The sequence below is a fragment of the Heterostelium album genome (genome assembly GCF_000004825.1).
Source record: "Heterostelium album PN500 unplaced genomic scaffold PPL_scaffold15, whole genome shotgun sequence".
Lineage (NCBI taxonomy): Eukaryota > Evosea > Eumycetozoa > Acytosteliales > Acytosteliaceae > Heterostelium > Heterostelium album.
This window is the reverse complement of record NW_008805077.1, coordinates 247871-274437: the sequence shown is the minus strand read 5'-3', so window position 1 is coordinate 274437 and position 26567 is coordinate 247871. Positions and strand designations below refer to the sequence as shown.

The 26567-nt window shown below is 31.2% G+C and overlaps 10 protein-coding genes across 10 annotated transcripts; 4 read left to right on the top strand and 6 right to left on the bottom strand.

Annotated features, from left to right (window-relative positions):
• Positions 1–147: 147 nt before the first annotated feature.
• PPL_10826 (acyl-CoA synthetase) lies at positions 148–1818 on the top strand (the record flags this gene model as incomplete). Its single annotated transcript, XM_020581589.1, has 1 exon — positions 148–1818. One exon carries the CDS (start codon positions 148–150, stop codon positions 1816–1818), a length of 1671 nt encoding a protein of 556 aa, XP_020427905.1.
• A 160-nt stretch (positions 1819–1978) lies between these two features.
• Positions 1979–3671, top strand: PPL_10825 (uncharacterized protein; the record flags this gene model as incomplete). The annotated part of the gene is made up of 4 exons (XM_020581588.1): positions 1979–2326; positions 2419–2717; positions 2916–3254; positions 3326–3671. 4 exons carry the CDS (start codon positions 1979–1981, stop codon positions 3669–3671), a joined length of 1332 nt encoding a protein of 443 aa, XP_020427904.1.
• Positions 3672–3781: 110 nt separating this feature from the next.
• PPL_10824 (uncharacterized protein) lies at positions 3782–5293 on the bottom strand (the record flags this gene model as incomplete). The annotated part of the gene is made up of 2 exons (XM_020581587.1): positions 3782–3949; positions 4097–5293. 2 exons carry the CDS (start codon positions 5291–5293, stop codon positions 3782–3784), a joined length of 1365 nt encoding a protein of 454 aa, XP_020427903.1.
• Positions 5294–6281: 988 nt separating this feature from the next.
• PPL_10823 (uncharacterized protein) lies at positions 6282–7212 on the top strand (the record flags this gene model as incomplete). The annotated part of the gene is made up of 3 exons (XM_020581586.1): positions 6282–6335; positions 6915–7020; positions 7097–7212. 3 exons carry the CDS (start codon positions 6282–6284, stop codon positions 7210–7212), a joined length of 276 nt encoding a protein of 91 aa, XP_020427902.1.
• Positions 7213–7929: 717 nt separating this feature from the next.
• PPL_10822 (uncharacterized protein) lies at positions 7930–8397 on the bottom strand (the record flags this gene model as incomplete). Its single annotated transcript, XM_020581585.1, has 1 exon — positions 7930–8397. One exon carries the CDS (start codon positions 8395–8397, stop codon positions 7930–7932), a length of 468 nt encoding a protein of 155 aa, XP_020427901.1.
• Positions 8398–8797: 400 nt separating this feature from the next.
• PPL_10821 (uncharacterized protein) lies at positions 8798–10081 on the bottom strand (the record flags this gene model as incomplete). Its single annotated transcript, XM_020581584.1, has 2 exons — positions 8798–9840; positions 9967–10081. The coding sequence occupies 2 exons, from the start codon at positions 10079–10081 to the stop codon at positions 8798–8800; spliced, it is 1158 nt and encodes a 385-aa protein (XP_020427900.1).
• Positions 10082–10266: 185 nt separating this feature from the next.
• On the bottom strand, positions 10267–14087 carry PPL_10820 (uncharacterized protein; the record flags this gene model as incomplete). Its single annotated transcript, XM_020581583.1, has 5 exons — positions 10267–11208; positions 11425–11540; positions 11618–11863; positions 12358–13659; positions 13733–14087. The coding sequence occupies 5 exons, from the start codon at positions 14085–14087 to the stop codon at positions 10267–10269; spliced, it is 2961 nt and encodes a 986-aa protein (XP_020427899.1).
• Positions 14088–14211: 124 nt separating this feature from the next.
• Positions 14212–16076, top strand: fnkD-2 (FNIP repeat-containing protein; the record flags this gene model as incomplete). Its single annotated transcript, XM_020581582.1, has 2 exons — positions 14212–14530; positions 14614–16076. 2 exons carry the CDS (start codon positions 14212–14214, stop codon positions 16074–16076), a joined length of 1782 nt encoding a protein of 593 aa, XP_020427898.1.
• An 808-nt stretch (positions 16077–16884) lies between these two features.
• On the bottom strand, positions 16885–19908 carry PPL_10818 (uncharacterized protein; the record flags this gene model as incomplete). The annotated part of the gene is made up of 6 exons (XM_020581581.1): positions 16885–17262; positions 18169–18206; positions 18297–18652; positions 19116–19454; positions 19515–19681; positions 19747–19908. 6 exons carry the CDS (start codon positions 19906–19908, stop codon positions 16885–16887), a joined length of 1440 nt encoding a protein of 479 aa, XP_020427897.1.
• A 349-nt stretch (positions 19909–20257) lies between these two features.
• Positions 20258–26226, bottom strand: srfC (MADS-box domain-containing protein; the record flags this gene model as incomplete). Its single annotated transcript, XM_020581580.1, has 4 exons — positions 20258–20295; positions 21257–23060; positions 23127–23377; positions 26097–26226. The coding sequence occupies 4 exons, from the start codon at positions 26224–26226 to the stop codon at positions 20258–20260; spliced, it is 2223 nt and encodes a 740-aa protein (XP_020427896.1).
• Between the last annotated feature and the right edge of the window lie 341 nt (positions 26227–26567).

The window sequence follows — 26567 nt, the reverse complement described above, 5'->3', positions numbered from 1 at the left end:
AAAAAAATTAATATAATTTAAATTAAATGTGGTGGTGAAGTACATCAAATTTAAACAGTGTCCAAATATAATTATTTTTTTTACATATCATTCATTCATAACAACACACATTGTTTATTTATATATATATAAATATATTGATAACAAATGAATAGGTTTATTGGTAAATTACCATCATTAAAGCTATTTCAGAATGCTTATTATAATCATTGGTCAAATGTTGCTATTGTCGATAATAATAGTTTGATTGGAAAGAATGATCGATCTTTTACCTATAGACAGTTGTTGGCTGCCTCGAATGAAGTGGCTGGAGAGTTACTACGATCGAAACGATTGGCGAATCGAGTGGAGGATTTGGAGTGTGAGCGTGTCGCTTTTATAAGTGAGCCTGGTTTCAACTATGTAAAGTCACAGTGGGCTATTTGGAGAGCTGGTGGCGTTGCTGTACCATTGGCACTCTCACATCCACCTGCAGAGCACCGTTATACACTGACCGACTCTAAACCATCGGTTATCATTTCGACTAGAACAATGTCACCGAAAATGGTTGAACTCTCAAAGGAATTGAATATTCCTCTGATTATTCTGGATGATTTAGATGAAGCGGCGGCGACGACAACAAACGGTACTGGCTTTGATAATATAGATGATGTTGTTAATAAGATAAAGTTGAAAGATTCAGAGGTTATCAATATAGATCCCGGTAGAAACGCTATGATTATCTATACCTCTGGAACAACGAATAAGCCGAAAGGATGTGTCAGTACACATGGAAATATTGAGTCACAGGTCAAGGCGTTGATCGGTCCTTGGCGATGGTCACCTCAAGATAGAATTCTACATACACTTCCACTACATCATGTTCATGGTGTAATCAATGCTCTTACATGTCCACTCTTCACTGGTGCAACCGTTGAAATGATGAATCACTTTGATGCTTCAACTGTAAACAATAGAATTGTAAATGGATATAAAAACAAAGATAACAATAATAATATCAATAGTAATAGCAGCATCAGCAGTTCATCTCCACCCATCTCTGTATTTATGGCTGTTCCAACAATCTATTCGAAATTGCTGGAGAATTACGATAGAGGTGGACATTCTTCAGAACAGAAGCAATTGATTTCCGATGCTTGGAGCTCACTGAGATTGATGGTGAGTGGATCAGCTTCCTTACCAACACCTATATTCAACCGATGGAAAGAGATCACTGGACACAAGCTGTTGGAGCGATATGGCATGACAGAGATCGGTATGGCACTATCAAATAGCTACGACCAACAAATGAGATTTCCTGGAACCGTCGGTTATCCACTGCCATTTGTCGATGCGAAGATCGATGAAGATGGACAGCTTCTAATTAGAGGACCACAGGTGTTCAAGGAGTATTGGGGACGTCCAGAGGAGACCGCCAAGAACTTTACAAAAGATGGATACTTTATGACTGGCGATACCGTCGCCAAAGACGGTGAGATCTATCGAATTCTAGGAAGAACCTCTGTCGACATCATTAAATCCGCTGCCTACAAGATAAGTGCACTGGAAATCGAATATGAACTACTGGCTCATCCCTCGATTGCCGAGGTGGCAGTACTTGGAATACCGAGTGAAGAGTACGGACAAATCATTGGTGCACTCGTAGTTATGAAACCAAACACCAAAGACCTGACCTATGATGAACTCAAACAATGGTGTTCCAATAAGTTGGCCAGCTACAAAACACCTCGTCGTCTGAAGATCCTCAAAGAAATACCAAAGAATGCAATGCTCAAAGTGAATAAAAAGAGTTTAGTTCAACTCTTTGAAAAAGATTAATAATAATAAATAGTAAAAATAACGATAATAATAAAATCATATTCGTTCATTTATGTGATGGAATTTGACACAGTAACATTCATCATTTTTTTTTCGAACATTTTATTTTTAGTTTTCAAAACTCATTGTTTTAGAAGTATATTATATAGTTTAAGAGAAAATGGATAATAATATTAATTTAGAATACCCAGTTGAAACAAATCCATTATTAGAATATGAATTTGTTGAGAATATTGGAAGAGGTTCAAATGCTTTGGTGTATCTCTATCGAGCTAAACAAACAAACCAAGAGTATTGTGTAAAGCATATGGTTTTAGATCCAACATCAAGACAGTCTCAATATGTAAATGAAATAGATATTCTATCATTCTTTAAAGGTCATCCTTTTATAGTTACACTACACAAGCATTTCTTCTATCGTGGTAATTTATTCTTGCTATTGGAATACTCTAAAGAAGGTGATCTTCAAGAATATTTAAAGAAATATGAAGATTATCTAACTGAAAAGGTAATATTTTTTGTACTTTTTATTTTAATATAATCAAATTATAACTAAATCGTATTTATATATATATATATATATATACTATATACATATAGCAAGTATTGAGATGGTTTATTCAAATTTGCTTAGCTTTACATTCATTACACAATGCAGGATTTGTACATCGAGATATAAAACTAAAAAACATATTGTTAATGAATAACAATGTGTTAAACTTGACTGATTTCGGAACATCTATAGCGCTGTCAACAAAGAGTGAAATATTAAACTTCACTGGTACTCCTGCTTATACTAGCCCTGAGATGTATAGTGGCAGAAAACATAACTTTAAAACAGATATTTGGTCATTAGGTGTAGTACTTTATGAACTTATAACAAAAGAACAATGTTTTAGGTATGTTATGATCATATTAAATTATGTTAACATAATCTAATTTGCTCAACGATAGCGGTGTATCTAGTAAAGAAATAAGAGAGAATATAATCAATATTAAATATAAACCTATTGAATCATAGTAAGTACTATTCTTAACTTAAAAGCAAACATTTCTGTTTGTATAATACTAATAAATAATCTGATTCTCTATTCAAGTCGATATTCGGAAAGATTAAAACAATTGGTACAGTCTATTTTGACTAATGCAAAAGATAGACCTACAACTGCATCAATTTTGAAAATGGATATTATTAGAGATTATCTTGACAATGATGATTTGGAATTGCGTGAAATAGTAAACAAGTATTTAATAGAGAAATCAGTAATCAGTTTAGAAGTTACTCAACAATTACTATTGAAAGGATTAGATGATTTGAAGAATATTGACAATGATGATGATGATGATAGTATCAATAAACAAATAACAACAAATATTAAAAGATTAAAAGATGGATCAATAGATTTAGATTCAATTCCAATGTATTCAAATACAATGTAAGTATATAAACAAAAAATCAAAAGAATTAAAGATATATTATTAATAATAATCAAAAAAAAAAAAAAAGAGATGATAATGATGAAAAACAAATAGAAATAATTGATGAAAGAATAAGGAGAATTAAGAATATAAAGATGGTGGAATTGGATACAGATGATATGTTTGTAAGGAAGATCGGTATAGATATCACAAGTTGTTGTCCGAATTCCAATGCTTTCGAGCTGGAGATATTTAGGAGTAGGTTGGAACAAGTGGAAAAAGCATCACCTCTGATCCTGGAGAAATACAAGAACCACGGAATCCACAAGATGATTCAAATGAAACTCTGTGAACTACTCTGGGAGAACAAACCAGATGAAGAATACGTAGATATTCAACCTTATTATTTAAATAAATATTCAAATGACCTCTAATCTAAAATCTATAATCAACTATTATTATTATTATTATATATATATATATTTATTAAACTATAATATTATTATTAATATTCCTAAAATAATATTATTTAAAAAGTGGAAATCTAGATATCGAATTTCTGATTATTGCAATGATCTCTATCCATTTGTCCCCATGACTCGTATCCTCTGAAATGTAAGGCATTATTAGTGTTCATAAAGTCTCTAATCTTATATTTACTCCAATCGTGTGCATTATCCCTTTTCAATTCATCCGATCTTGCTTTGTATTGCTAAAAATAAAAATAAAAAAAGAGTAAATTATAGAAATAGATGGAGAAATAATTATTATGTTAATGATTAATCAAAGAAAGTTGGATGAATCCAGATTATTATTATATTTATATAATATATTGTTTTTTTTTTTGTTTTCTACTTACATCAATTTGTTCTTTTGTTACTTCACAATTGTTATTATCACGACCGTGAATACCACAGGTACCGATATGAATGATACGTGGTTTGCATGTGAAAAAGTATTTACCAGGGATTTTGTTGACGGATTTCATGTGTTGCAAAGTCCAGTCCCAGTTGTAGTCGTCGAAATTACAGTATTCGTCACCGGCGCCACGCAAGATTTCCCAACGACGACGGTCGAACGTCAGACCCATGTTACCGATGTTCGGACAGATACCAAGGTCGTGTGTGTCACCGTTGAACGATGGCTCTTGCATTTGGAGTGCGAAACAGTCGGGACACTCTTTGTTACGGAGATCACGTGTCGCCAGAAGCGTACGGTAAAAGTCGTACGATGGAAGGTGGTCTTCCTCGAGGAGACAGATGTCGCCCTTGTGCTCTGGCAACATGACGTCCCACACATAGTTGAGATGCCACCAGAAGTGGTGTTTCAGTGGGGTGACGTTGTTGTTACGTGGCTTACCGTTGTCCTCGTCTTTACGCTCACGCGCGAGTTGCGGATCCTTTCCTGGGAATCGGTTTGACAACACCTGCGACGAGTATGGATGAATGATTTGGCGGACCTGACAGAAATCGATCGACTCGACCAAGTCAAACATCTCCTTGAAGATACCGTCGTGCGAGACGATAATCATGGTCTCCTCGATGCCTTCGACCTGGCGGTAAAAGTCGAGAACCACCTTGAAGTACTGCGGCTTGTTGAAAACACGGATGACGATAGGGATGTGATTCGGCGCCAGCTTGAACTTGTCTGCGTTGAGAACCTTGCGATTCTTGTTGAAATTCGAGATGAAGTAGGTGAGCATGTCTTTGCTGGTGATGACGTTGTTCGCGTCGAACGGGTCGAGTCTTCCCTGCACCATGTCACGCGCCATCTTCTTGATGGTCTCCTCTGTGGGTGGCTCTGTTGGCGGCACCGTTGGCGGCACCGTCGGTTGCACTGGCGGCAGGCTCAATGTCAGATTGTACTCGTTGATCTTTGTCAGCATGACATCGATGGCACGCTCCAACTGTCTGATCTTTTGGTTGTCATACTCTGACTGCTGTTGCATCTCTTCCTTTTGCTTGATCTCGGCGCCATAAAAGTAAAAGTAATTCACAGCCAACACAAATATAAATACAAATGCAATAACTGATATAATTCTAATTTTAGGTAGCATTGTTATTCTCTTTTCTCTCCTATCCATACATATTAATTAATATTATAGAAAAAACCTAGTAGTATTAAAATTCTCTATCTTTAATAACAAAAATTAAAAATTAAAAAAACTTTTATTGATTTATTATTATTAAAAATCTTTTTCTTTTTTTTTTAATTTTAAAATAAGAATAAAGTTGTGGCAAAATTACAAAAAGAAATGTTTGCTGCTGTTCGTGACACTTTTTAAATTTTATCACTGACCAAAAATATTCTATTGGAATGGTTGTTATGAATAATATATATATATAATTATTATTTGTTTTTTTACTAACTATTTTTTTTTTGTTATTTTATAACAAATTCAAGTTACCAACTAACTGTTTTTTTTTTTGTTCAATAAAGGGGGGTAACCCCTCAAAACTTCAACCACTCAATGAAATTTTCTCATTCTAATTTTTCACCCACTTTTTCCAATAGATTCTACGTAGTTTTAAAAGATCTTGGTCACACAATCGTTGACTAAGGTGTTCGAAGAAAAATTGCAATATTATAATTAGTGTAGTATTTCTTACTTTTTTTTGTTTTGAAAAAAGATATTTAATTCAGATATCTAAGCAATGATTAACTATCAACTACTTACATATTAATATTTTTGGAACAAATCAAAAGTGAAGTGAAGTTCAGTGATACTTTAATTTATCCAAAAAGATAGATAGATAGATATAAAAATAAATTATTTTTTTGTTATTTTTTTAATAAATATTACGTTCTGTAAATAATGATAATATGTAATAATAATAAGTAAATTGTCATAACAATGAAAGATTGTTTTTTCTGCAGAATCGTAGTTCAGATTATTTTAATTTTTTTTGTTTTTGATTTTTCATTTTTTAAAATTTATTATTTGTGATGTAGTGTGAGACTTCCCACACCAACGAAAATAATAATAATTTCAATATCAAAACTATTAGTTACATTACTTTATATATTATTAAAAAAATCACAAAATGTCAAGACTCTTCAATCAAAGATCAGTTTACTTAGTTAGATCTGCTTCTACAGTATGTCTATTCTTTATTTGAAATAATACACCTATAATAGCTTTCATCATCATCGTCATCATCATAGCAATGTAAACATAATAGCTAGCAGTCATATTAGTAGAATATAAGGTTCAGCAACATTCAACATTTTAGATATAAATACGAATAAAGTTATAGTAGAATAGAGAAGAATAGAGTAGAGTAAAATAGAACAACAGGAATATTATTCAGTTTAAGATTTTGATTCACATAACAACCATAGAAGTTCAACTTTAATTTGTTTATTATACACATAACATAACATTGTATAATATAGGAAAGAAAATAAAAAGAATAGAAGTGAAAGAGAAAATACATAACAACAATGAAATAAAGTATAATAGAATAAAAATAATAATAGTTAAAAATCAAAAAAAAAAAAAGAATAGATTTATTTTTTTAGTAATAGTGGTTATTGTGGATGATAGATAATGATGATGATGCTGCTGCTCATAGTGGTTATTTATACCTATTATTTTTAATATATATAATGTTGTTGTTGTTAATAAAGTTAACTAATCATAAACTATAATAATCTATTTAATGTAAAATTTATAGAGATCATATGCCACCAAGAGTGTAGATCAACAAATTAAGGAGTTCCTCGCCAGACCAGATATTGCACCAACTGCTGCCAAGTTTGGTATCACCTACAAGGAACCAAGTAAATATCATATCATATCTTGTATTTTACACAAAACAACACATAGCTTACTAACCAACTTATTAATATCTTTTAGCTGCTGAAGAGAACCAAAGATCTCTTAACGAAATCAAAGCTCAACTCCAACAAGGTGAGAAGGATGCTGTTAAGACTTTTGTTGCCTCACTCGACCCAGAGAAGCCATTCTTTTAAATAATATAGCAATATAGTATAACTTTTGACAATAATTCAACCAACCTACCAATCATCCATCAACAAACAAACCAATCAAAACACAAAACAAACAAATAGATATGTTGATATTATATAACTTCTTATTTATAAATACTTAATTGTAAATAAAAATAATATCAATTTGTAATAAGCTTATTAATATTTAAAAGAAATAAAAAAAAAAAACAGTAATAAACAAAAAAACTCGAAGAATATACATATATATATAATTGGTTTATTACTTAATTAAACTACTCTTTCTTTGTTGTTCTAGAAAGTGAATATCTTGATAAGAGAAGAGTTAGAGCAACACTCCCGTAGTTTGTCTTTTGGTTAAAGAATTATCATGGTTCAAAAGTAACATAGTTTTTTTTTTTTAAACAAATACCATCATAGTTTTTTGGTATTCACCTTTAGATTGTGTTGTTTTTTTTTTTAAACTCTCTTTAGATTGACAAATGGGAAGTGAGTTATTAAATAATCAGATTCGTGAATCTTGGTTGGTTTCACCAAACTATCTATCTTTTAATATATTTATTGTTTTTTTTTTTTTAACGTATCTTTTAATTTAAAAAGGTTATTTTTTTCTTTTGTTTACAATGTAAAAAGGAATTTAGTGATTGCGGAATCTGGCTATTAAATCCTACAGAACCTTTGTCTCCTATGAATTCAGAGTCAATGATTCGTTTTTAGAATCTAAGTTATACACTTTATATGTTCAATATCTGCTGGTGTTGGAGTGTTGTGTATTAATTTTAGAATGTTTCTGTGGATATCGAAGTCGGATATAATAGATTGGTTGGAGAAATCGAGTATTTTGTCATCTTGACTGAATAGAATTGAACTGACATGTTTCCAAATGTTGTGGTAGATGATCGCTGTTAGGTCTGATGATTCATCGCAGAGGTAGAAGTGAGTAGTAGATTTTTCCAGTGACCATTCGTCTTCATAGTTGGCAATTTGTAGATGTTGTGTGATGTGTTTGAGGTTGAATTTGTTTAGGATGACTCGACAATTAAAGAAATAATGTGTGTGTGGGTCAAAGTCATTTGCTGAACATAGTTTACAACTGTCTTGTTTGATGTATGCCATACCAGGAAGTGATCTTGAGAAGAATCTGAATACTGTGTTTCTACCTCTGTGGTGTTTGATGGAGTTAAACATTATTTCCATCAGAAACGAAGAGAATTATTTAAATTTCAAAGTAACAGAGTTCATCGATGCACTAAATATCCCCAGTTTCAAAGATATCTTTAGATAATAGAAATATCAACCCAGAGGAAACATATCTAGCTTTTATGGGATATAATTAATTTATATAAAGTGGTTGGTTGGTGAGTGTGTGTGGTTTTAAATTAATTTAAATAATGTTTATTATTATCCAAAAACGGTAATTACAGATACCATATAATAAGGTTATCTAACTTTTGATTTTAATTAATATCTAGAACATCTATTCTATTCTATTTGTTTTTATTATTTAATAAAAAGAGTAGATTTATACAAAGAGGATTTATTTATTTTCTTTAAGGAGTGTTACAGTTTATATTTACCTTAGTAGTATTTAACTTTGTTTGAGTTGGTTTGCTTTTTGAAGTATTTGTCTCCTATTCATTTCTTTACCATTTGGTAAGATGATTTTCTCTTTGTTCACAAGAGAATATCCAAGATTTCTATAGAATTGTGGTCGGTCTGGTTGAAGTTCGATGCTTTTTAAAAGGAGTTGTTTAATTGTCATTTTTTCGCCATTTGGCAGTTTTACATCTTTAGAGATAAGAATTGCAAGATTAGAATAGGGTTCCGCTTTATTTGGATCGAGTCTAATACATTCCAGAAGCATTTGTTGTTTATTTATGATTCCAAGCGTTGGATGGTAGACGGTTTCATCGAAAGTCATACAGTTACCGCAGTTGTTGTGTGCAGATTCATTGGTTGGATCGAGTTCGATCGCTCTGAGATACAGTTGTTTCTTTCTCATTTGCTCGCCATCTGGAAGCAATACCGTTTCATAGAGCTCGATGTTCAATGCAAGATTGAAGTAGGCAGAGGAGTTTCGAGGATCCACTTGTATTGCGCGCAAACATAGCTGTTTACCTGTCATCGACTCGCCACTGAGCAAAGCAATCGATTGTCCTTTAAGAAGCTTAAATGAAAGTGCCTGATAAGCAATCGAGTAATTCGGATCCAAATCAATTGCTTTCAATAGTAATTGTTTACTATTGACAGTGTCACCATTGAGGAGTGTGATTGTTTCGTCAGATGAAAGTAACTTTGAAAGAAGATAGAATGAATATTTATAATTTGGTTGCTTATCTATAACTTTTAATAGCAATTGTCTTGATGTAACTGTCTCGCCAGAAGGTAGAGCGATTGTTTCATTGGGAGCAAGACAAGCAGAAAGGTTATTTAATGAATCACAATCATTCGGGTCAATCGATAGTACTTTAAGATAGAGTTGTCTCTGTGTCATTGATTGGCCAGATGGAAGAGTGACCGATTCTTGATTATCTATACAAAGCATGTTTGCCAAGTTGTAGTATGGGTTTGGGTTATTAGGATCGAGAATAATCGATTCGTTGTAAAGTTGTCTGCTATTCATTGTTTGGCCTGATGGAAGAGTGATAGTCTTTAAACTCCCATGCAGTATCGAACCCAACCTGAAATGAGCATCCGAATGATTGGGATTGATACCAAGCACCTCTAATAGAAGTTGTTGTCTTGTTTTTGATTCACCTGATAGTAGTTTGATTGATTGTTCATAACTAATTGTCAATGCCAATTTATAAAGAGCGTCTTCATCTTTTCGATTGTTATTTATTGCATTTATATATATTTGTTGATCATTCATCTTTATTTGTAGAATATACAAATGATTCTTAAGAATCTGAAGTTTTTTTATTAAATCTGCATGCTTTGTTTTTTTTTTTTTTTCTTTTTCGGTTTGGTACCAAATAATAATTATCTGTTTCGATAATAATTATTTAGAAATTAAAATTTTAGAGTTAAAGTATTTAGTGATCTTTATTTTTATGATTATTTTCCACTAAGGATTTTTATAGCTTTGTCTGAAAACATTGATTTGTGGAAAAGACTTGCAATGAATTCGTTATTTACATGACCAAACACAATGTAATATTGATCATCAAGTTTTCGAATCGAACACTTATTATTACTGAAATCTTCGAATGAAATGTTATCAACCATTTTTGTTGGAAATGCAACTCTTCCCATTTTAATGTTTTGAATAGAGTCTGGGATAATTCCTTCTTCAGTATCACTGTCATATCCATTCTGAATGATAAGATGATTCACAGAGTTTGGAATAATACCTGCATGTGTGAAACTCCTCATATTGCAAACATCGAGTGTTTTCAATGACGATGGAAGTAAATTCTTATTGAACTTAAATTCATACCATGCAGCAATCTCAAGCGTTTCAACGCCAAATGGAATAGCTCTGAGTGTTCCCGGGATGATAGGATGTTCATTGATACGCAATATCTTGATATCCAAGCCATCAAGAGATTCCTGTTTGAATGGTGAAACCTGTAGATAGTCCAAATGATAAAGTGATCGATCCGGGAACAATTCATCGATGTCATACTCGGATTTGGCAATATTCAGATGTCTGATTGAAGTAGGTAATGATGATTGTAAATTTACTGAGCAGGAAATGTCCAGTCTTGTCAGTGATTGAGGTAGATCACTTAGATCTAATAAACCAATACCTTCAGTAAGCCACAGTGATTCAAGTTTCTCGAGTTGCTTGATTGACTTCATCCATGACACTGGTACTCTCTCAAGTGTGATCAATGAATTTGGTAGAACATTTGAATCTATATTAAAATCTTTGCCATTATGAATGAATTCCTGTAGATTCGGTGGTAACGATCCAACTTTGAGATAGTTATCAGGTGCTGAACCAGAGATTCTAAAAACTTTCAATGATGTTGGTAATACTCCAGGTTCCAATATCTTAATAAGATGAAAAATCTCTAAACACTCCAATGTATCAGGTAACACACCTACTTCAATCGCCTGATAGAAACAGTCATAAAATTTCAGTTTCTTCAAGTTGGGTGGAAAACAACCTTTAAACAACGGTTCATTAAAAAAATCGTTTAGAACCAGTGTGGTGATATTCATTGGTATTCTATAATTTAAAGTCTGACACTTCTCCATTTTATTTACATTTGATTTACTAATCAAATCATAAAGTCGAGTAAATAGCTTATCTGGGACATCTCGAAGTGACAATCTCTTAAATGAAACCGTTTCTATGTTTTGATCTATACTTTCAATCGAATCTATTAAATATAAAGAAAAGTTAATCTCTTTGAAACATAACTATCAATTAAAAATGTATTTGTAAGAAAATATTTACTAATATCTATAAAATGATCAAAGCGATTAAAAAGATTAATATAGCCATGTTGTGAAATTAATAACATAGTACACTGTTTCTTTTTGTTAAGTGATTCAGATATTATCGATCTATATGAATTCAAAGTGATTTTTGAACTATGTTTATCGATACAATATAAAGTGTTTGTATCAAACAATAGATATCTATTTCTATTGTCAAACCATCTTTTACAAACTAAACTAAAACAAATCTTATCGATATTATCTGTTAAATTATCAACAATTGTTGATAATAAAATATGTGGTAGATTTACTAGTTTATGTGTTGAATTATTATTGTTGTTTGACATCTTTGGGTAGAGGAATTGAAACGAAAAATGATTGATACGAAATGCATAGCAAAAGTGTTAAAAATTTTTTTTATATCTTTCTCAGTCACGCAGACGACCTTTTTGTAAAAACGTGGTAAAAAAGTGAGTTAAACTTCCCAACTAACAATTTAACCCCCATTTTTGAAATTTTTACTTTTTTTAATTTACGACCAAATTGGTGTGGGGACATTCAATTTGTGCATTATGGGATCCATATAATATAAAAAACAAAAAAAAAAAAAAGATCAAATTGTTTTAAACCCACACTTTTCAATTTTGCTGACTGTAAAGGATATGTTCAAAAAGAAAATACTAATTATTTAAAAATTCAAATTAAAGAAATTGGTTATCTTTTTTTATTATTATGAAAATGTTTATTATTATTTACCAGTAATAATTTTTAGAACTTTAACTTTGTCTAAAAACATTGATTTGTGGAATAGACTTGCAATGAATTCGTAATTTTGATGACCAAATACGATGTAATATTGATCATCAAGTTTTCGAATCGAACACTTCTTACCATTGTAATTTTTAAAGGTAATATTATCAACCATTTTACTGGTTGGAAACAAAGCTTTTGTCACTTTAATGTTTTGAACAGAGTCTGGGAGAACTCCTTCGGGTATAACAATGCCAGATCTGTGATCTCTGATGATAAGATGGTTCACAGAGTTTGGAATAATACCTGGACGGGTTAAACTGTCTAAATTATCAATATCGAGTGTTTTCAATGATGATGGAAGTGAATTCTGTTTGATAAGATCAAAGCCATCTCCTAAAACAATTTCAAGCCTTTCAACACCAAATGGAACGGCTCTGATCAATTGGGAAATGTCTGCTCTACGATAATCGACGAGACGTAAACACTTGATATCCAATCCATCAAGAGATTCTTGTTTGAATGCCGACAGCTGTAGACTTTCCAAATGATAAAGTGATCGATCCGGGAACAATTCATCAATGTCATACTTTGAATTGGAAAGAGTAAGATGTCTTATGGAAGTAGGTAGTGCCGATTTTAATGTTACCGAGTAGGAAATGTACAGTCTTGTCAATGATTTAGGTAGATCTGCAAGATCTAATAAACCTGAGCTTTCCTTCAACATTAGTGATCTAAGATTCTCGAGTTGCTTGATTGACTTCATCCATGACAAAGGTACACTATCGAGTTTGATCAGCGAATTTGGTAGAACGTTAAGGTCAATATTATCATCCTCTCCACCATAGTGAACGAATTTCTGTAGATTTGGTGGTAGCGATCCAACTTTGAGATAGTTATCAGGTGCCGGAGTCAACATTTTAAAAATCTTCAATGATGTCGGTAATACTCCAGGCTCCAATATTTGATTGATAGTAGAAGTCTCGAACTTCTCCAATGTATCAGGTAACACACCTACTTCAATCACCTGATTGAAAGTACCATCAAGCTTTAGTTTCTTCAAGTTGGGTGGAAAACAACCTTTGAACAGCGGTTCATTAAAATCGAAACTGAATGTCAATGAGGTGATATTCATTGGTATTCCATACTTTAATGTCTGACAATCCTCTATACAAGTTACATTCGATTTACTGATCAATTGATAAAGTTTTGTAAACAATTTTTCCTGCTCTATTCTTAACAGCATTTCCATGCTTTGTATTACCGTCACTATGCTTTGATCGATTTCATCTATAGTGACAATTGAATCTATTAAATAAAAAGATAATAGCTGAATATAGATGAAAATAATAATCAATAATTGTTGTCAAGATATAATTACCATAATCTATTATATAATCATAATGACCAATATCATTTTTATCTTGAGTGACATACATATTACGTTGTTTCTTTTTGCTAAGTGATTCAGATATTATAGATCTATATGAATTCAATTTGATTCTTGAATTATGTTTATCGATACAATATAAAGTGTTTGTATCAAACAATAGATATCTATTTCTATTTTCAAACCATCTTTTACAAACTAAACTAAAACAAATCTTATCGATATTATCTGTTAAATTATCAACAATGTTTGATAATAAAATATGTGGTAGATTTACTAATTTATGTGTGGAATTATTATTGTTGTCTGACATCTTTGGATGATGAAGATGGGAAATTTCTCTCATATGATAATTCTAACTTGAAGAGTAATAAAAAATTGTTGAACCAATAATTTTAAAATAATATCTAGATTGCTGATTTTTGAAAAACTTCTAGAATAAATTTGCGATCATTTTAACAATACTTAAAATGAATAATCAAACAGATAAAATAGTAAATCTTTCACATTTAATATTAAATAAAATAATAAGTTATTTAGATGATAATATCGATATCATTTGTTTCAGTTTAGTTTGTAAGAGATGGTACAAAGATAGAGATAAATATTTATTATTCAACACTGATAGTATCGACCTTTTCTCGCTTAATACCACTGATATCAATCAAAATCATAAGCATTTCAACTTACCATCATATCAAAATACCTTTATGAAATCTGTTCAATCAAAGACCGATTGTTTGCTTGTTATTGGTTATAAAACTTATCATAATTACGATTATCATTTTGGTAAATACTTTCTATTTTTATATATATTCTATCGATAATTATTGTTTATGAGGCTAACTATTTTAATTTTAAAATTATCAAAGATGATGCTAGAAACCTCAAGAGTATTCCCAGCAATGTTTCAGTTGTTTCACTTGATACTGATATTGTTATACAACAAAATCAGGAGTATCTATATAGATTATTATCAGAATCACAATCAGTAACAATGTTAAAAGGTTGTAGAACACTGAAGTATGGATTACCAAAGTCAATCAAATCTATTGAATTCCACAATTTCAATGAACCACTTGTGCAAGGATCACTTCCCAATTCATTGGAGGTATTGGATTTTGGAAGAGGTTTCAAACAAGAGATTCTACCAGGTGTACTTCCAAATGCTTTGCGTACACTTACTCTAAATAACTATGATTATGAAATTCAACCAGGTGTACTTCCCGTTGGTTTGCTTGAATTTTCTCTCAATTTCTATAATTTCTTATTGAAACCAGGTGTACTTCCTGTTGGTTTACTCAAATGTTATCTCTATAGCTATAATTTCGAAATTATACCAGGTGTTCTACCACAAGGTTTACTCAATTTTTCACTTGAAAGTAGCAATGGATATCAATATCAAATGCAACCAGGTGTATTCCCATCGTCTATTGAATTTTTATCTTTTGAAAATTATAGTCAACCTAATCAAGAAGATTTACAATATTCAGCGGAATCTTGCTTGCCTATTTCATGGTTACAAGAAATATCAACACTCCCCAACCTTCAATCACTTTTTATTTATTTTCCTTATCAAGAAGGAGATGGTAACACTATATTCAATGTTAACTACCTCCCACCAACTATAAAATCATTCGATTTTATAGTTCCAAGAACTATATTGAGAGGAACAATGCCAACATCATTGAAAAAATTCTATTTTGAAGATTATACATTCAAAGATGAAATATTCCCAGAAACATCGCAATATCACTTGGAATTATTGGAATATGAAAATAAGATTATACATGCAATTCCATCAAACATCAAGATCAATGAAATTATAGTACGTGGAAATTCAAAAGAACAAAAGATAACGATACCGTCTGGTGTTGGAAAAATCAAATTTTATATTGACTGGTCAAATTCAAATGGGAAGATAATGGACTTTGATGACAATGGTGCTACCAACGATCAATCTTGTTCATTAAGAGAACTTTGTGTTTTTAGTTTCAAAGATAGACCTAAAGTAAATCTACCAAACACCATCGAGTTGCTAGATCTTGGTTGGAGTGATCTCAATGAAACATTAGATTTGGTACCATCTTCAGTCAGAACTCTTGTCTATAAGTACCAATCTCATATCAATATCACCATTCCAAATACAGTTAAAACAATAACTAATATCATTGGAAATTTCGGATTTAATCACAAACAAACTATTAGAAAATTGGATGATAATTATTATTTATTATATGGTTACTATGAAAACAAAGGAAATTCTGGAAACTTAATTACTAGAATATTTCATCACTCTAAACTTGTTGAAATTTTAAGTACAAAAATACAATAAAAAATTTGAATTCACGAGTGTTAATAGGAATTGGATTCTCTTTTTTTATTAAACCAATCTATAATTAGTGATTGAATATTGTATAATGAAATCAAATATCTTGGATAATTATCATTCTATTAAACAAACACAATAAAAAAATTAAAAGAATGAATTTTTCACATATTTGTCACCTCTTAATTTCTTGGTGTGAAATATTTAAATAAAATAAAAAATATAATTGTACTCAATAGTGTTTAAAACCTATTAATAATGTAGACACCATTTTGGAATTTATATCAATCAAGATTCAGATCTTACTTTTACAAATAATATAAATAGAATTTTATTTTAAAAAAACCCATATCTTCAAAGATTCGAATTTACTTACACAAACTAATCACATTTAACATTTTTTATTAATAAATTTTTTAAAACACAACTTTGTTACTTCATCGATACTCTATGTCGACTTAAAAATTATCCAAAAAAAAACAATATATATAAGGAACTTATTATAAATTTATTTTCATTTCAGCTCTATCATCTAAATAATGTTATACAGTAAGTAAATATTATAAATTCATTTACCTTTTTTCTCTAAACCTTTTTTAAATTTAGAAAATATTCAATTTTTATTCTTTTTCAGTTCAAAACCGTCAGGTTCAAATGTACAATCATTAAATGCTATTAACAAAGGTCAATACAATTCAACTCAAACATTCAATGATTTAACTTCCCATCTTACCAGAAAGTATATCTGGGGTTAAAAAAAAAGTTAAATAAAACAAAGTCCTAAACTTTAAAATAACTTAACCTAAAAATTTATTTAATGATTAGAATTAAGTATTTTTACCACATTAACTTTGTCTAAAAACATTGATTTGTGGAATAGACTTGCAATGAATCCGATATTTTTTTGATGACCAAATACGATGTAATATTGATCATCAAGTTTTCGAATCGAACACTTATTATCATCATAGGTCTCGAATGAAATGTTGTCAACCATTTTTGTTATTGGAAATAGCAGTTGTTTCAATTTAATGTTTTGAATAGAGTCTGGGAGAACTCCTTCTGCTATGACAAAGTCAGATCTGTGATCTCGAATGGTAAGATGATTCACAGTGTTTGGAATAGTACCTGGGCGTTTGAAACCGTTCATATTGTGAATATCGAGTGTTTTCACTGATGATGGAAGTGAATTCTGATTGAAATCAAAGTCACCAAATGTAAAAATCCCAAGTGTTTCAACACCAAACGGAATGACTCTGAGTGTTTCCAAATCATTGTCGTAAGGAAAATCGTTTAGGCTCAATATCTTGATATTCAAGCCATTAAGAGATTCTTGTTTGAATGCCGACAGCTGTAGACAATCCAAATGATAAAGTGATCGATCCGGGAACAATTCATCGATGTCATACTTTGAATTGCCCAGATTCAGATGTCTTATTGAAGTTGGAAATGCCGATTTTAACACTAGTGTGTTGGGAATGCTCAATCCTGTCAATGTTTGAGGTAGATCACTCAGATCTAAAAAGCCAGAATTGCCTACCAACGATAGCAATCTAAGATTCTCGAGTTGCTTGATTGAATTCATCCATGACACAGGTACTCTCTTAAGACTGATTAGCGAATTTGGTAGAACGTTTGAATCAATTTTAAAATCTTCTCCTGTGTGAAAGAACTCCTGAAGATTTGGTGGTAATGATCCAACTTTGAGATAGTTATCAGGTGTTGAATAAGAGATTTTAAGAATCTTCAATGATGTTGGTAATACTCCAGGTTCCAATATTTGATTGAGACTATAAGTCACAAGCTTCTCCAATGTATCAGGCAACACACCAACTTCAAACACCTGATCAGAATCCCCGACAAATTTCAGTTTCTTCAAGTTGGGTGGAAAACAACCTTTGACAAACCGTTCCTTAAAATAAAGATCGAAACGCAGTGAGGTGATATTCATTGGTATTCCATACTTTAATGTCTGACAATCTTTTATAGTAGTTACATTAGATTTGCTAATCAAATCAAAAAATCGAGTAAATAGCTTATCTGTATCTTCTCCTTCCTCTTTTATATAGTGTATTTCTCTGCTCAGTGCTACCTTTACTATGCTTTGATCGATTTCATCAATACTTTCAATTGAATCTGCATAGAAAATAGAAACAATATAAAATAAATAAGTAAATAGTTGACAATAATATTCAATAATTGTTATGTAAGAAAAAATATAATTACCAGGATCTAATAAATGATCATAATTACCAACATTGCCGTACATATAAGGAATGACTATCATGCTACATTGTTTCTTTTTGCTAAGTGATTCAGATATTATCGATCTATATGAATTCAAAGTGATTTTTGAACTATGTTTATCGATACAATATAAAGTATTGGTATCAAACAATAGATATCTATTTCTATCTTCAAACCATCTTTTACAAACTAAACTAAAACAAATCTGATCGATATTATCTGTTAAATTATAAACAATGTTTGATAATAAAATATGTGGTAGATTTACTAATTTATGTGTTGAATTATTATTGTTGTTTGACATCTTTGGGTGGATGATGAAATGAAAAAAGGTTCTTAAAACAAAATATGGCCAACAATTCAAATGTTTTTACATTTTTTTGTGAACACAAAAAATTAAAATTAAAAATAAGTTTTTTTTGTTAAAAGAACCTTTATTCTAACATAGTGTAATGTTTTTAGAATAAAACAGTGAATTTTGAAAAAATCTTGAATATTGAAAGTTTACTATAGCGTTAAATATGTGGTAGATTTACTAATTTAGTATGAGGTGACTTTATTTTTTTTTTTAAAAAACAAATTTTATTAGAAATAAAAAATGAATATTGATTGTGTTTTTAAATAGATAATAATAATTAAAAAAAACAAATTCTAAATAGATGAAATATCTTGTGTTTGATGAAAAACTGCTTCATCAAAAAATGAGTTTGATTTGGGGATTTATTTTCTTTGAATTATTATTAATAATTAAAAAAAAATAAGGTACATCATTCAGTGAGTTGGATCTATGGGAATTGCTTTTGATTGTGACCTTGTTGTTGTTGGTACTGTGGTTGATATGGCTGTTGGTATTGTGGCTGTTGTTGTTGGTAGTACACTGGAGGCGCGGTTACAGTGACTTGGGTGTATCCACCATGAGCGTGGCAGTGGTGTTCAAGATGCTTCGCTCTTCTAAAGACAACGATGACATTGATAAAAGAGAAAAAGAATGAAACGATACCGAATCCCCAACCTACGCTTGGTCCCCAGCTAACATCAATGATACCGACATCGTAGCTACCGGCAAACTTGGTACAGAAACCAGAGAAATCAATGGCGTTGTCTTCGCATTGGAAAGAAGCGGTAATTCCAAACAAGCTGAAAATAGCAAGGATCTGGAAGAACAAATGGAAAATTGAAAATACTCTGTTGACTTGCAATGAGGACTTGGTGCATTTACGATTGGACATATTCAGAGCGGTGAAACTGACAACCAAAGAAATTCCAGCCAAGAATTGGAAAACTCCGATCGCAACAAATAACTTACTAGTATTATTATCCATATAATCAAGATAGTAGGCTTTAGATCCGTATGTAGTTTCAACCTATTTTTTTTGAAAGTAAATAAATATTTGTAAAACATATATATTCTAAAAAATTCTATATTTACATAATTAAAGAACAGATTGTAGGTGGTCTCAATGTCAGTAGCCAAAATATCATAATCGGATTTAATATGGTACCAATCGGTCGAGATTGCAATTACCACACTAACAAGCATTAACACATTTAATACAACTAAAGTAACGAAAAGTTTTTTATCTGATGACATGTTTTTTTTATTTTAAATTATTTAAATTTATAAATTAAATAGATAATAAAATAAAGAGATTATAATAATATTGGAGTGTGATCACAGTGTTTAAATAGAAAAAATAAAAAAATGTTGCTGATGTAATTCCACAAAAAATAAATTACCATCTTTAAAAAAAAATAACCTTAGTATCAAAGATTTTAATAAAATCTATCAAAACTTTAAATAAAAAAAAATTTTTAAAAAAATTTGCAAATTTTTTCATGTTATCCGAGGTGAATAATCTTAAAGTATCGTCTCAAGAAGATTTTTTTTGATTTAGTTCACACTTGCACAAACCTTTCAAAACACTATCACCTTAAATTATTTAATTAATAGCTTCGAAACAAAGGAAAACAAAAACACCTGGTTAAATTAAAATGTGTTTTTCCAAATCAAGAACTTCTCATTTTTTTATCACTAACTTTTTTTTTTTTTTTAAGAGATAGGACCCTGGTAATTTGATCTATTTATTCTAGTTTTCAAGATTTTTTATCTCCTACAAATCAAAAAATAGATTATTAATTTCAGAATTGATTAATACCACCTGGTCTCTTTTGAAAGATATCTTGGGTTTAATTAAAGCATACTCTCCCAGGCCGATACCTCAGAAAGTTAACTATTTACTAATCATCAAACTTAATTATCTCTATTCTGGTATCTTTTCGTTAGAATATATAAGTAATTACAAGTGACAGTGAAATAAATAAAATCAATATTTATTGATTTATTGATAAATAAAAAAATAAGATATTATGAGGTAAAGGCAAGTTGAAGAAAAGTAGACTAGTAATTGTAGTATCAGTTGGTTTAGTTAAAGTCGGTTTGGCAATGCAAACAAAGTAGGTTTAGAAACTGTGGTTAAGGTAATAGAAATAGATGAGGTCCATCAATAGTCACCGAAATAAGCCAAGAACTATTCAAAATACAAAAAAATAAATCTAAAGTATTATTTAAACCATTCTTGGAAAAATTAATAACTGTTATCTCTAAAAAATTAATGAGCAAATCGTTACAATTTAATGTTAAATACAAAACAAAAGACTTCAAAATTAATTTAAATAATATTTATATATATTGTTTTATTTATTACACATAAACGGGAGGTTTTTTTTACTGATTTGTTTGTTTTGTTTTTATTCTATAATATACTCTATTGATTTTTTAAATAATATTTATGATGATATTTTACTACTACTGTTGCTATTGTTGTTGTTTCCGTTGTTTGGTTCCTGTTTTATTTTTGTTTTGTCATCGTCGTTGTTTGACAAGGACTGCAGTAGACTGAGAGGCGTCTGATTGCCTTCTCCCCAGAAACCAAATTTACCAGGCGATGGAAGTGCTCCGAATGAGATGATATCAAAAGGACTGGGTGTGGTGAGTCCGGTGACTCCACTTGGTGAAGGTTTCGGCCAGTGGTAGTGTGTAGGGAAAAACGATCCGTTCGGGGTCATGTCGACCATCGAATCGGGATAAAAGTCACGTGGAGACGGCAGTGTTGGGGTGTCCGCTGGCTTTGGTGGGAGATCTTGGTTGAGTGGCGCAATAGCGCGAGGAATGATGCCAAGACCGGCATAGCCGACTGGAGGTTTCGGGGGTGGTGGAGGTGATGCCTCGGGGATGACAACACTCAACGATTTTTTGGGTTTCGGTTTGTTGGCGTCCTCCAAAGTGACTACTGGTACTAAAGCAGGTGAAATGGTGACACTGGGTGAATTGACTGCTGGTGATATTGGTGGTGTTGATGCTGAACTACTACTATTACTGTTGTTATTGTTGTTGCTGTTGCTGTTGCTGTTATTGTTATGTGAACTTATTGAAAGAGATGGAGGTGGTTGAATATTATTAGATGGACTGGCTGCTGTTGAATGTTTGGAAAATGGGTTAAGTGTTGGTGTATGTTCATTTGATTGACTGTGATGACTATTGTGATGGTTGTTGTTGTTGTGATGATTGGATTTACTACTAGAACTATTATTATGGTTGTTGTTGTTTTTGGAATTGAAATTTATATGTGGACTGGAAGATTCGTTTGTATTTTGAAGATGTTGTTGTTGATGTTGAGAATATGGATGTGGTTGATGATGTATTAGCGGAGAGTTGGAATTGGATTGCGATTGAATGTGTGAGTGTGGATGGATCAGTGGTGATGACGAAGGATGTTGAGACGATGATAAATGTAATGCTGGATTCTGTAAGTGATGTGCCTGTGTTTGTTGTGCAGCCTGAGCTTGTGCCTGTGCCTGCGCTTGTGCCTGTGCTTGTTGTTGTGCAGCCTGCTGAGCTTGTGCCTGTGCCTGTTGAGCGTGTGCCTGTGCCTGTGCCTGCTGTTGAGCTGCCTGTGCTTGTGCAGCTTGTTGGTGGTGGTGATGAGCAGCGTGTTGTTGTTGTGCATACTGGAGATGTTGCATACTTTGTTGTTGTTGAGGTGGCAGTGAGTTGTAGTAGGAGAGCATCTGGGGATTCATGTAGCCGGCACCTGGGGGACCGCCAGCAGGACCACCCGATTGTGGGGGAATCGGTCCGTTCTGTTGGTACATATATTGATAGCCAGCGAAATCATAGTAGTATGGATGGTATGGGTGATTTCCAGGTGGTGGTCCCTTCATCATTCCATTTTTTGAGGCGACCAGTGGCGAGGGTGGAGTTGGCGCGCCATACGGTTGCTTGTGTGGAAGCTCCATGCCTGCCATCGGATATCCTTTGTATTTGGCGGCGGCAGATCGTGGCGTCAATGGTGCCAAGTCTGCCTCCATGCTGTAGGGATGATACTTTGGTTGGATAAGTGGTACGGAATTCAACATGACATAGCCATTCTGCGATGGATGCTGTTGGCTTGAGCCAAGCGATTGAAAAGGTATACTATTGTTTGAACTGGAAATTTGATTACTACTATTACTTTGTTGATTTGAATTGGATGATTGACTATGGCTATTGTTGTTGTTATTATTGTTATTGCTATTATTATTGTTGCTATTGTTGTTTCCAACGTGTAACGGACTCTGATTGGTTGACGAACAATTGGGAGTGGTTGGAGTCTCACCCAAATCCTCCAATGGTGAATCATCATCGTCATCATCACCATCTCCATTCTCTGTCTTTAATTTCTTATTTCCAAAAATTCTTTTATACTAAAATTAAATAAATTAGTATATGGATTAATTACAAACTATTATTATCATTATTAATAAACTTACATCTTGATTTGTTAAGGTTTTTCTTGAATTGTCAGTACTATCGGTATATCTAATGAGTATTTTGTCCATGTCTTTGGAAGAGTACTGGAATAATTTATTGTTACTACTAAAAATGATGAGAGCAATATCACAGTCACACAGAATAGATAGCTCCATTGCTTTCTTTATGAGACCATTTTTTCTCTTTGTAAAAGTTGCCTGTCTATTTCTTTCATTTGTGATTCTCTCAATCGTAATCTTATTTCTTCCCACTGTGGTAATAACAAAAAAAAATATAATTTAATAAATATTGATTGAGATTGAATAAAAATCGTTGTTGAACACTTACTTTTTGTATTCTAAATATATAAAAGTGGAATTGAGTATTGTGGGTTGAATTCAACCTAGTGTGATTATTATTATTTAATTAAATTGAATTTAATTGATTGGTTGGTTGATTGATTGATAAAAATTGATTAAAAGTTTAATGATACTATTAAACTTGATATACTATTGTTGTGTGTCGATATTTTGGATTGATTTGTTGGTTTTGAGTAATGTTACAGAAAGGGTTTCCAAATTAAATAATCGTTATGATTTTTACCAAAAAAAAAAAAAAAAAAAAAAAAAAGTAATGGCAAATTGCAAATACTTTTAATAAATAATGATTGTTGATTGGTTGGTGGACTGAAGATTGAAGATTGAAGATCTAATATCGAGCTGTGTTTTCAGAACTTTGTTTACCAAGTAAGATTGATTGTCTTATGATTGCTATTGGACCTGTTTGTGGTTAATTAATTTAAAAATAAGTTATTAGAAGACTGAATACTACTAAAAATAAGATTTAGATGATGTTGATAAACCAATTAAAGGATAGATATTATTAATTAATTAATTAAGTAATTATGGCTTTTGATTTTGATGGTGATGATAAAAATATAGTTTTTGGATTGTCTAAAATTATATTATATTTTTAGGAGAAAAGAGTGATGTTTTTGAAAGAAATGGTTATTGATTTATTATTATTATTATTATGATGATGATTATAAATAATAATATCACAATAACAAAGAAGAATGTGAAGTTGGTTTTGGTGGTAGTGTTTGTGGTGGTGATCAACACCGATTAAACTAGTGTTTTGAAAAAGAAGAGGTTGGGTTGGGGATGAAGCCAGGCGGGTGTGTGTTTGGTGGCAAACAAAGAAATTTGATCTTTAGAAGAGCAATGTTATTATTGTTATTGTTGATTTGATACAAAGTATATGTAGTTGTTAAATTTAGAGCAACAATTAATTTGGTGTTATGTGTGTGTGTCGATGTGTTTAGTATATTTTAAAAATAAATAATATTTATTGATAGTCTATATTATTGGTATGAAAAGACATTTACTAAATTTATAAATTTAATTTAATTTAAATAATGGATAGTTTTGTTTTGTCTGCCAAACAACAACAACAACAAATTTGATAAGATAAATATATTAATTAAAATTATTCAAATGAGTGTTATGTTTTTGTTGTAAAGGAGAGTGAATTTGAATTGCAGCAATTTGAGTTTTGATTAACTAACTAATGATTTTATTGTTGGGTGTTCGCTAAGCAATAATATTATTGTTGTGAAATTGATATTGTTATTATTATTATTATTTTGGCTGTTTTTGTTTTAAATAAAATTTCAATTTAAATAGTAATCATAACAAACAACGGCAATGTAAATAATATAATAATACATTATATTCAGAAATTATTATCTAGTCACATGACAACTCTAATTTAAATTATATCAACAACAGCAACAACAATAACAATGAACATAGTAGGGCGAAAGGAAACTTCTCAAATGCTGTTGGTGTGTTGTGTTAAAGGTGATTTAGTGATAAGAGTTTGTTGTTGTTGTTTCACTATAACCTTTTCAAGAGGTGAGTGTTTCTTATATCAATCAGTTATGTTAAGATGAAATGAAATAAAAACATCTCTTTCTTAAGCTTGCGCCGAGAAGCTTAGGGGAGGTTTGATTGATGGTATTGAGTTTGCAAACTCAAAATGATAAAGAGAGAAATGGTGAATAGACGTGGTAGTGATTGTGATGGTGGTGGCGGTTGTCGAACACTATCTAGATAGCGTGTGTGCTATGTTGTGTGTTTATAAAAAAAACATTGTGTGTGCCGTTCCACACCCACACCACACACACCTAATTCTAACTGTCTGTTGTGATGATGATTTGCAGCAGTGGTAAAAAGTTAAATTTGGATGATAAACACCCAATTTTGGATTTGTGTGTGTTTTATTTCCTTTATTGAGGATTTGATGTGATGAACATTATTATTATGGTGAGGAGGGAAGAGAAGGTAATACAAATAATAATTAAAGACCATCAAAAAAAAAAAAAAATATGAATATATACAAACCAACCAGACATGTATTATATTATCCTAAAACTATATTTCAATTAACCTTTACACCAAATGATTTTGGGTAAAAACTAACTAATCTAATCATCATACCATTAATTATCCAATGTTTGGTCTAATGAAATGGTGAAGAGAACATATGTGGATAGTATTTATAAAAGTACAATGTGTGTTTGGTGGTATGTTGTTTATGAATAAATTTAGTTCCACTCATTAAATTAATTTAATAGTGAACAGATGGAACTTGTGTTGAATTCTCAACCCAATATACCATCAACATTGAAACCAATTGGTGTGTGTGAATTAATTAAGTGAACAGAACAAGTTGTGTGATTGGTGAAGTGTTATATTTGTTGGTTTTGCTTGAAAATCAAGTCGTAAATGATAACATCTCCAAGTTAATCGGAGCTATCATTTCTCGAAAAAAAAAAAAACAAATAAATCCAATAACTAAACAATTATAGTTGTTATTATTGTTTGGTGGTATGAGTGGTGATATTTAGTTAATCATGATCATCGACGACCTGTTTGTTGTTGGTGTTAGTGGTGGTGGTGGTGGTGGTAGTCTATTGGTGAACAGACAGGCGAGATGAGTACACATTAGATACTGTATACGCATATATTTAATAGTCAAAAAAGCGAAAAAAGAAGATGAATGATCATAAATAACGGTGAATGATGTTATATAAATCATGATGATTGATATTAACATATTAGTAAAGAAAAGTAATAAGTAGTAGAGTGCAAGTGTGAGTTGTTCAGTAACTAAGATATACTGTAGTTTAGTAATATAACATGAGAAAAAAAAAAAAAAAAAGAATTTGAATTAAACCACTCGGAACATCATTAATTGAACATTGTCATTATCATTATCATTGCCATTATCATTATTATTGTTATTACTATTATTATTTCATTGGTTGATTAAAATTCCCCCACAAATTATTTATAATATAAAACTCGATAATTCAATTTGATTGATATATACACATATATTATTTTCCAATACTATAACCACTCTATTTAATTCCTATATTCCACTCATATTCGTTT